General features: G+C 56.1%; 2 protein-coding genes across 11 annotated transcripts in view; one reads left to right on the top strand and one right to left on the bottom strand.

The window, feature by feature from the left end:
* Positions 1–348: 348 nt before the first annotated feature.
* SNRPB (small nuclear ribonucleoprotein polypeptides B and B1) lies at positions 349–2,624 on the bottom strand. Its single transcript, XM_090065120.1, has 7 exons — positions 2,475–2,624; positions 2,250–2,401; positions 2,021–2,132; positions 1,724–1,876; positions 1,186–1,324; positions 798–923; positions 349–516 (listed from the first exon to the last, which is right to left on the bottom strand). The coding sequence occupies exons 1-7, from the start codon at positions 2,475–2,477 to the stop codon at positions 479–481; spliced, it is 723 nt and encodes a 240-aa protein (XP_089921246.1). The 5' UTR covers positions 2,478–2,624; the 3' UTR covers positions 349–478.
* Positions 2,625–2,694: 70 nt separating this feature from the next.
* ELMO2 (engulfment and cell motility 2) overlaps positions 2,695–10,588 on the top strand; it is a 28,437-nt gene continuing 20,543 nt past the window's right edge. For 3 of the 10 annotated variants that reach the window (XM_090065113.1, XM_090065103.1, XM_090065105.1), the window contains exons 1-2: positions 2,847–3,117; positions 5,034–5,333. The gene's annotated coding sequence lies outside the window, so the exon portion shown is untranslated. The other 7 variants (XM_090065107.1, XM_090065106.1, XM_090065104.1 and 4 more) reach the window with 6 other exon arrangements.

Below are 10,588 nucleotides of genomic sequence, written 5' to 3'. Positions count from 1 at the left end.
CTGCTCCTCTTGCAGTGTGGTGATTGAAGGGTCAAGTGGGAGCTTCCCCATTCATGCTGCCTCCTTAGCTGCTTGGCAGGAGAGAGCCCTCTTGGGGGGGGGGGCACAGAGTTCCCCTGTCACTTGTGTGAAGTAAAAGCAGGGCTATTTCTGTTGGCACTCTGCAGAAGCTGCCTGGCAGGACAACTTGATCTGACTCCTGTTCCAGCTGTCATTCTAGTTGTAGATGGTTCAGGTCTCTCAAACAGCCCGTGCTGTAAGGCCTCTTTCTCACCCCGTACAACAAGCTGCAGAACGCCTGCTCAGCTCCCATCCAGTCTGCATTCCCTCACAACAGAGTGGCCCAGCCACTAGAAAGTTTTCTACTTTATTAAAAAGGGACAAATCTTACAGTCACTAAATAGAAAATATACAGTGAAATGCAGACAGTTGGGCAGGAGCAACTGGTCCTGTTCACTTAACACCAGCAGAGCACATCTTAGGGTCTGGGCGGGCGCATGCCAGGAGGAGGGGGACCTGGAAGTGGGGAAAAGAGCCTGGTTTAGAAGTCTACTCATAACAACACATCTGATGCCCATGGGCAGCCACCAGATTAGTCCTCATTACAGGGGCTGTCCTACAATACTTCCTCCAGGAGGCCTAGACTCCTTGTGGCAAGCTTGAGAGCAGCCTCCCGAGTGCCTGAACAGGAGAACACAGTTCTGGTCTGCTGCACTTGCCTAGAGCCATGCTGCTTCACCACAGAGTCAAAATACGCTCCCCACCTTCCAGAGCCAAGATGAGACCCTTCCACTCACCTCTCATCCCAGGGGGAGGCGGTCTCATTCCTGGGGGAGGCATCCCCATTGGTGCCCCTCGGCCAGGTGGCATTCCCATTGGTGGACCCATGGGCGGTCTCATGCCAGGAGGTGGCCCCATCATTCCTGCAAGGAGAAAAAAGGGTCAGGCTAGCCCTCAGAGATGAGCACAGAATCGTGGGCCAACCCTACCCAGCCACCCAACACATTTTTTGCTTGATGTTTGCTACTTTCCTAGGTGAGATGTGTAGTCCCAGCTAGACTTCAGAGTAATCCTGCTTAATACCAACTCATCATTGGGTTCAGATGAGGTTGAAATTCATCACCAGTCCAGCCAAGTACCACAGGTCCTGTATTGCCCCAGATTTTAAGCAGAGTAGTTCCTTACCTGGAGGAGGTGCTCCTCTGCTCATGGGTGGTGGAGGCCCCCCACGGCCTGGTGTGTACTGCGTAGGGGCTCCTGCTATGCTAGCAGTGGCCGCAGCAGCAGCTGCAGCTACTGTTCCGCGGCCCTGGGGCGTCATCACCTGTAATCAAAAGGAAAAGAGTTCACAGAAATGCTCTGCAGGGCGCTGCCCTGACTGCCAACTTCACCTCTGCTCATTGCTTGGATACATTGCATACAAGCCTATGTTACAAGACAGGGTCAAGAGTTCCTACACATGACTGGCAGTTGTGACGGGTAGAGAGTGAAAGTAAATTAGTTCTGTGCTGAAGGCTGCACCCTCCTTCGGCCCATCCCTTCAGTGTGTACTCTGCATGTGTGGGGGAGTCTGGGATGAAGCTCGGCTGCCCGAGAGCTTGGCTAACAGCCGTTGCAAACCACAGCGGCCTGGTGCCACCTGATCCTCATGGCATGTCACAGCTAAGGACTGGGCATCTGGGCAGAAAGTGGAGTCCCTTTCCAGGAAACCCCAGCATCTCACCTGTTGGGATGGTCCTCCCACTCCCCGAACGGGGCCTGCCAGCCCTGCTGGAGCCTGGGGCATAGGAGCCCCGGCTGGCACTCCTCGCCCAGCTGCCCTCCCCACGCCAGGTCCTCCTGCAGCTCCAGCCAGGGGCACGCGGGCAATGCCAGTCTGAAAAACCAGGAGGAACAATCAATGTGGCGAGCAGCTCGGGGGGGGCTCGGCGGCCCATTGGCCTCCTGGGGCCGGAGAGGGGAGACCGCACAGCCCGAGGGGAGCGGGCTCACGGCCAGGACACAGCCCCTGGCTTCTCACATCTTTCGGGGGCGGCCCCTCCACCGTCATGGACACCAGGTTCTCTCCCCGCAGCAGCACCAGCCCCAGGACGCGCTTCTCCTCTCGCTCCGGCTGCTTCGAGTTCTTGGGCCTTTGGGGAGTTGGGGGGGGAGAGAGGGGGGGGGGAGAGAGGCGGGGCGACGTGAGGCCCCAAGCAACCCCACCCGCCCCCGGGCAGTCCCGCCCCCTCCCAAGCAGCCCCCCTCACTTGATTTTGCGGAACTCGTCGCAGTCGCACAGGATGAGGTTCATGTGCTTGTCGAAGGCCTTGAAGGTGCCGATGAAGACACGACCGTCCTGCAGGATGCAGCGCATGCGGTAATCGATGTGCTGCAGCATCTTGCTGCTCTTCCCCACCGTCTGCGGGAGCAAGCGAACCAGCGTCAGCGTCAGTCCCAGCCCCAGCCCCAGCCCCGCTCGGCCCGGCGCTCACCATGGTTGCGGCCCCTCTTCCCCGCGCGCTGACCCGCCTGCTGCCGAGCGCCGGAAGTGCCCGGCAGACGCTCAACCCCACTTCCGGCTCCCCCGGCCTGGCGCGCGCGTGTCGCTGCCCCGCGCACAAGGACTCCTCTTCCGGTTCGCGCGGGAAGTGCTTCCGGGGCGGGAGGGGGCGGGGCCGCTCGAGGCTCGCTTTCGCTCGCGTCTGACGTCACGGCGGGGGCGCGGCACCGCCCAACTCTCGCGGGGGGCGGCCCCCAGGATCGCTATAGCGACGGTGCGCGTGGGGCCGCCTCCTGCCCAATGAGCGGCCGCGGGGGCGGAGAGGGCGGGGCCAGGCGAGCGCTGGGCGGTGAGTGCGGATCGGCCCGGGCGGGGCGCGGGCGGATGTCGCTGGGCGTTCCCGGGGGTGGTGACCGGTGACCGGTGATCGGGCGGTGCGCGCCGCCCCCCCCAGCCGTGCCCCGGTGCCGGCCTCTTGTGCCCTCCGGCTCGGGCGGGGCTGAGCCGGGCGCCCCGTGCGGCCCCCCGTCCCGGTTGGGCAGTCCCCCACGCGCCGAACTCCCGACCAGCGGCGGTCCCTGCTCGTCCCGCTCTTGTCTGCCCCAGGCCCCGCCGCTGGAGGAGACCGTGTTGCGGTGGGTGCAGCGCCGCGGCCTTGCCGGCCAAGACCCTTCGAGCAGGGGTCGCGCCCCCGCGCGTCGCCTGCCCCGGCCCCGCCCTGCTACTCCCCGGTCGGCGGGTGCGGAGCCGAGGGAGCTGCCGGGGGCGCCTTCCCCGTCCGCCGCTGCTCCCCCGCACGGTCCGTAAACCCGGACCCAGGGCCCGTTGCGGGGAGCGGGCCGCTGGACGCCAGGGACTGCCAGGCGGTGGGGACGGTCTGGCGCAGCCAGTGCTGTGCTGCTTGCCAGGCAGGAAGGCCAAACCGAGGTCTTTCTTGCTGAGACCGTCTGAGCTGCGCTCGCCGTTGCCCCGTCTGCAGTGTGAGGCCCACGCCGCGCCCGGCGGCCGTCTCCTGCGTTAAGGCAGCCCCGCAGGCCCGGGGCTCCTGCCCAGCGGCGAGGGGACACCTGGGGCCGACCCAGAGCCAAGGCAGGTCCTGCCTGTCCCACGCGCAGCACCAGCATCCAGGGGTTCGGGGCACTGACAGCGCTGTGCTCGTGACAGGGTCTTGTTCCTCACCTCTGCTCATGCTCGTGTTTTTCACACGCTTTTCTTCTGAAAAGGGAAATGGGTGCCAGTGGTTTAGTGAGGTTCGCCTCACCGTGAGCTGTAGGGGCTGTGCTTGGCTTCTGCAGCGCTGCTGCCTTGTGGAACAGGAGGCCTATTTATAACTGTAAATTTCCCCTTCATACCAAATAGCTTCGTGTTGATCCGCACTTCCCTTTCTCACTTGGCGAGGGCTGTATCCTGGTAGAAGACGAGGCAGATCCCCCCCAGGAGAGGTGCTGCCCAGAGCTTCCTGGGTATCTTGCAGCCAGGCGCTGAGTAAACCTGTTAACATCCTCCTTTTCTCTGCATCCTTCAATGGGCTTTGTGCCTCACAACCTATGAACCCTGAATGCACCATCCTTGCTGACAAGAGAATTTCTAGGGCAGGACTGTGACTACACTGGAAGGGGATTGAGAGTTATCACTCAACTGCAGATCTCTGCTCCAGCTGCAGTGCAGGGAAGGGTGGTGGGAGGCAGCTGCAAACACCCAATTGGGCAGCTCCCTGGAAATCCTAGCTTGTCCCCTGTGTTCTTCCTCTCATGCTCTCAGACTAGCAGGCCTCGTGGCCAGGATGCATTCCAGCTAAATTAATTGCAGGTGTAAGAGTTGGAACGTGCACATAGCAATTCAGACAGTCAAGGAAACTCTGAGCCTGCTTTGCCCCTCTGGCCCCAGGCCTTGCGTGCCTTCATCCTCAGAGATGCAGAGTGGGGAGGGTGTTGGGGAGAGTGGGCCCCATGTAGTCATCTGCTTGTGAGAAATTACCTGTGCAGGTAGCACAGGCCATGGTCAGTGGAGCTCTTGGTCCTGCTTTTTGGTTCATTCCTCATGACTAAGAGCTCCTAGTTAGTGAATGGGGGGCGCAGGGTGGGAAGGTCCCATGCTGGCTGGAACAGCTCTGTCTGTGTCTGACCTTTGCAGGGATGCCCGTTTATTATGTTGCCCTGCCCCTGGGCTTTGCAGGTTTGGAGTGGTTGGCAGCCATGCACTGTCCCTGGGGGTCTGTAGGGTGGGGCAATCCACGGCTTGTGCATTCTTTCTTTGGCAATCCCTCGCAGTCGAGGGTTATTTTCTTCCATGGTTGTCTTATCTGTGGGTATGAATATGACTGACGAGGCCAACCCAGGACCGACAGACTCTGCTTCAGCTGAGGCGTATGTTTCCATACAGGGTAGATGGATCTGGATTCTTGCTTTTGTTGCTCCTGCTTTTCCATCTCTTGTTGTCATCTTAAAGTTTCAGAGTACTGAGATCCTTGCAGCAGACTTCCTCCATTTGGGGAGGTCCTGGGTGATAGTCTCCCACAAGCTGACATCAATGTTGCATTTTTTTTTTTAAGCTGGCCTTGAGGACATCCCTGAAGCACTTTCTCTGCCCTCCTCTTGAGCGTACACCTTGGCTGGCTGGGAGAATAAAACTTGGCTGGGAGTCTGAAGTTGGACATCTGGATGACGTGACAGGCCCAGCAAAGTTGATGTCAGATGATCGTTGCCTCGACTTGCTTGCAAGAGGATGCTAATGTTGGTGTATCTGTGTTCCCACTGGATTTGAAGGGTCTTCTGCAGGCAGCATCGATGGCACTTCTCCAGTGACTTGGTGTCTCCTGTACGCTGTCCACATCTCAGCTCCATGCAGTAAGGTCGGGGATCACAGCTGCTTGATAAATCAAGAGCTTGGTTTTGGATCTCATGTTGTGATCTTTGAACACTTGAAGAAATTGACACATTTCTTCAGGCGTCCATAGGCTTCACTTTCACTTTTAAGGTGATGTTGGATGTCTTTGTTGATGTCCCTTTTCTGTGAAAGATGGCTTCTGAGGTCCAGGAAGTACTCAGTGTTCTCCAAAGTCTCACCGTGGATCTGGATTACCAGAGATGGGGGACTGTTCATTAGGAGCTTGTTGGTGGAGGACCTTAGTCTTCTGAATGTTAAGTGTCAGTCCTATTTGCTTGTCTGCCTCAGTAAAGATGATGACAATTGCCTGAAGGTCTGCTTCTGAGTGAGCATGCACTGCAGCATCAATGGTGTACTGGAGCTTGATGACTGAGGTCAGAGTGGTCTTGGTTTTGGCTCAGTCATCTGAGATTAAGCAGTTTATCATCCATTTGGCAGTTCGGCTCCCCTCCAACTGGAAGTTTATTGGTGGTCAGATGTAGCATTGCAGTAAGAAACATTGAGAAGGGTGTTGGAGTGATGATGCAGCCTTCCTTAACTCCCATCTTAACTTCAAAGGGATCTGTGACAAATTTCTTACGCAGCTGGTGAGCTGTGAAGATCATGTCAGTTGTGCCTTTTGATGCCCTAAACCCTGGGGATCCACTGATACTCTGAGAGGAGCTCTTCAGCAAGTGGGAGGAGATGGTTCAGGCAGGTTCCCACAATGATATTTCCTGTAGTGGACAGCAAGGCGATTCCTCTGTAGTTTCTACAGTCAGACTTGTCTCCTTTCTTGAAGATTGTCACAATCATGGCATTCCTGAGGTCCTCTTAGTTTCAGATCCTTCAGATGAGGGCATGGAGCTGTGATGCAAGCACATCTCCCCCTGCCTGAAGATTTCCACAGATGCCTTGTTGTTCATCTGCTTGATAGCTTTCCTCACCTTGCCAAGGGTTGGAGGGATTGTGAGATCGCCTCTGAGTGGGTGTTGCAGGATTGAGATGAGAAGACTCATAAACAACAACAATGTTGATTGAGAAGGTGTTCAAAATGCTCCTTCCACCAGACATTGATGGCTTCTTTTTCCTTGATCAGGTCTCTTCCATCCTTAGGTCTCAGAGGGGGTCAGTCCCTGAGTGCTTAGACCATAGATGGCTTTGGCATTGAAAAGACTCTGGTTGTCAGTGAGATATGTTGACTGTCCTTCACCTTGTCTTTGCACCATCTGTTCCTTATATCATGGGTCCTTCTTTGGACCTCTGCCGTGGCTTGTTGAAGATTCAGTTTATTTTGCTTGGAGTTGGTGTCATTCTGCCAAGCACAAACAGCCTTGTACTTGTGGTCAGTCAACTCTCGGATCTCCCAGTCATTCTCATCCAACCGGTTTTGATGCTTTCTGGTGAAGAATCCAATTGTCACTTTGCAGGTGCTGGTGATGGTGGGTGTGGAGGCACCCCAAGTGCTGCTGACGTTCTCCAATTGTTGTTGACTGGAATTTGCCAGTTTTTCCTTGAGGCACTGGTGGAAGAGGTCTTGCTTGATTGGGTCCCTGAATCCTTCAACACTGATCTTCTGCTTCTGCTGCAGCCACCACTTGGGAGCCAGTTTGAATAACAAAACTGAGCAGATGAGTCAGTGATGGGTCCAGCAATTGTCATCTCCTACCATAGCTCAGGTGATGCAGGCATCTTTGCAATCCTGGGCACAAACAGTGATGTAGTCAAGCAAGTGCCAATGCTTAGATCTTGGGTGTTGCCATGATGTCTTGTGCCTGTTTGTTGTGGAATGGGGTGTTGGTGAGTCCCTGTTCTCTGCATTTGATGTCTAACTCCCCTATTCCTTCTACAGCATTGAAGGAAGCTGCCAGATGCCTGGCACGATGGCTGCTGTTCCTGTGGGTATCTGCTGCGGCAGGCTTTCTGCAGCAGACTGAGTCTGTCTCAGTGGTTCATCCCTCTGCGCTAGCAGCCGGGGGTCAGGAGAGGTCTGTCATTTCATAGTTATTAGGGCCAGAAGGGACCTATTAGATCATCCAGTCCGACCCCCTGCCCTGGGCAGGAAAGAGCGCTGGGGTCAGATGACCATCCAATCTCCTTTTGAATATTTCCAAGGAAGGGGACAGCACCACCTCCCTTGGAAACCTATTCCATGTTTTGGTGACCCTCACTGTAAAGAAGTTTTTCCTGATGTCCAGCCTGAATTTGTTCTATTTTAACTTGTGTCCTTTGTTTCTAATTACCCAGACCGTCGCCCTGGTAAACATCATATCCCCCACTTCTTGCTGACCCCCCTTGATGAGTTTGTAGGCGGCACAAGATCACCTCTCGGCCTCCTCTTGTGGAGGCTAAAGAGGTTCAGGTCTCCCAATCGGTCCACATAGGGTTTTTTCGGTAGGTCTTTAACCAGATGGGTGGCCCTCCTCTGAACCCTTTCCAGGCTATCCACATCCCTCCTGAAGTGTGGCGACCAAAACTGGACGCAGTACTCCAGCTGTGGCCTGACCAGTGCCACATAGAGGGGAAGTATCCCCTCCCTAGACCTGTTTGTGATGCACCTACTGATGCAAGAAAGAGTGCCATTAGCTTTACTTATTATCTCATCACATTGGTGACTCGTGTTCATTTTGGAGTCGACTATGACTCCAAGATCCCTTTCCACAGTTGTGCTGCTTAGACTGGTCCCTCCCAAACTATAGGAGTGCTGATGATTCTTCCTCCCCAGGTGCAACACATGACCCTTATCCTTGTTAAACTGCATCCTGTTCTGTTCTGCCCACCTCCCCAGCCTGTCCGAATCCACTTGGATTTGTTCCCTGCCCTCTAGTGTGTTTACCTCCCCCCATAGTTTTGTGTCATCAGCAAACTTGGACAGGGTGCTTACTACTCCCTCATCCAAGTCACTAATGAAAATATTGAATAGTACTGGTTCCAGGACAGAGCCTTGGGGGACTCCGCTGCCTACGTTTCTCCAGACAGAAACCTACCCATCTACCACCACTCTCTGGGGTGCATCCCATAAGCCAATTTTTCACCCACCAGACTGCAATGTAGATTATTACACAGTTTTTTAGTTTATTTATAATAATTGGGTGTGACACTGTGTCAAAGGCCTTTTTAGAGTCTAGGTAAGCAACATCTACTTCTGTTCCCTCATCCAAGCATTTTGTGACCCAGCTGGTCAGGCAGGATCTGCCTGCTACGAACCCATGCTGATTGCCCCTTAGCATTATTTTACCCACTGGTCCCTGCAAATATGATCTTTAACTATTTTCTTAAACGTCTTGCCAAAAATAGAGGTGAGGCTAACCAGCCTGTAGTTACCTGGTTCCTCCTTCCTCCCCTTTTTGAAAATAGGGACCACATTGGCCCTTTTCCAATCCTCTGGGACTTGTCCCGAACACCACGAGTGGCAGTTGTGCCAGCGGGTCCACTATGACTCCGGCTAATTCCCTAAGTACCTGAGGCTGGAGATCATCAAGGCCTGTTGATTTAAATACATGAGCCCCTCCAGATACCCGCTTACTAGGTCTGCATGAACTGCTGGTTGGTTGGTTGGTATCTGTCTAAAGTCCAAATGGGATGCGTATTTGCATTCGTGTCCAGGAACATGGATGCAAAGAATTAATTTTGAATCTCTGCTTCAGCCATCCTATCTGTTACCAGTTGTCCTTGTTCATCCTCAAGTTTGTCCTCACGTGGATGTCTTCGGTGCACGAGAGGCTCTCTGGCCTGGCTTGCCCTCTGTGTTGAAGTTCTCTGGATACTGGTGGGATCCAGGCTGTGGAGGCCAGGCAGGGCTCTTCTCTCCTGTGCGCATGGTGCGGGCTACCCCATGACAGATATTTCTTCCCTCCTCTGACTTGGGGCCTGGGCTGGCCGTGCTCTTGGGCTGTCTCACTCCCCAGCTTCAAGGTCGAGAGCTGGTGTGGTAGAAGCTGCGGAGGAGGGGCTGTTGCAAGGTACCACTGGGTCATCCAGCTAGTGGTGGCAGTGTGTGTGCCTGGGATGACTGTGGTGCCAGGGCAGCCCCGAGGGAGGTCAGAGACAGTGCAGGAAAGCAGTTGCTATGGATACGGGCCCCCGCAGTCTTGGAGCTGGTCCTGTGGCTTTGTTCCCAGGCAGCCGGGGCTGCTCAGACACGGCAGGATCTGAAGCAACCCGGTCTCTGTGCTTCTGGCTGCTTCTCTTCGGTCCGTGGGGGGCTCTGAACGGGCCATGGGACACGGTACAGGCTGCTCCGAGGCATACTCGTGGTCTCTAGTTCTTCAGCCTCCAATAGTTGGAGCCAGGGACCCTGCTCCCGGCTGACAGAGCCTGGCCCAAGGCTGCGGTGAGGCTAGACAGTCTCCCGGGCTCTGGCCACAGCTCTGTTGGGAACGCGTTAGCAACATCTCTGAAAGGAAGGGCTCGGGCTGCCTTTGGGAGGGTGCAGGGTGTTTGCTTTCCTGAGCAGGAGGCAGCAGAGGGTTAAAGCAGATTCCCACCGTAAGTGGGAGAAGATCGTCGCAGAGGCAGCGCAGCCCATGGCAACAGGGCAGCGATGTGCTGAGGCAGCATCTTAGGCCGTGGGAGCGGCGCTTTCTTCCAGCGCTCCCTGGCTGCCTCTGTGCGGTCCAGGCCCGTGAACTGCCCCTGCGGTGAGTGTCACTTCCTGCGGGTGATCGCGCAGGCCATGAGGCCCCCGGGCACTGCCCGCTCTGCCGTCCAGGTGGCAGGGTGCAGCTGCGGTTCTGTGAGGGTCTGGCAGGAGAGCCAGCTTGGGCGTGGGGAAATAGTGAGCACTGCCTTGGTGCCAGAGAGATGGGCCTGGCGGCTTCACCCCCAGAACAAGAACTGGGGATGGTGCCGCCTGCTGCCCAAGGCATCTCCTGCACTTCTGGTCTCTCTGGGAGTCAGTCTGGGCACATCTTACCCAGGGAGGCTTAAGGAGTTGGTGTGACCTGCATCCATCACGCTTGGGTGGGGGCTCCTGCTGGCTCCGTGCTTTCTGCACCAGGCGCCTTCTGCCACTTGCTGAAGTGTGTGCGTTCCTTGCACCAAACTGCGTGGGGGATGCCCTGGCCCATGTCAGGCAGCTGAGAGCAGAGGGATGGGCCAGGAGGGGCAGGGAATTGCCCCTTGTGATGCAGGGAGAGTACCCACGCTGGCAGGGTGTTTTGGGGTGCTGGACTCGAGCCATCCTGGTCCGCAGGCCTAAGGATGGTGGAGCTGCGCTGCATCACTGTCAGCGAGTCTAAG

This window comes from Crocodylus siamensis, chromosome 10, assembly GCF_052110815.1.
Source record: "Crocodylus siamensis isolate JL-2025a chromosome 10, ASM5211081v1, whole genome shotgun sequence".
NCBI classification, from domain to species: domain Eukaryota; kingdom Metazoa; phylum Chordata; order Crocodylia; family Crocodylidae; genus Crocodylus; species Crocodylus siamensis.
Note: the sequence above shows the minus strand (reverse complement) of the source record. Positions and strands in the feature narration are given on the sequence as shown.

Bases quoted from the DNA above. Each gene is read 5' to 3' on its own strand.
- SNRPB (XM_090065120.1), bottom strand. The intron at 1,877-2,020 runs GTGAGAAGCCAG...CTGGTTTTTCAG, and splicing joins AGGGGCCGCCCCCGAAAGAT to ACTGGCATTGCCCGCGTGCC. The intron at 1,325-1,723 runs GTGAGATGCTGG...TTTTGATTACAG, and splicing joins TGGGAGGACCATCCCAACAG to GTGATGACGCCCCAGGGCCG.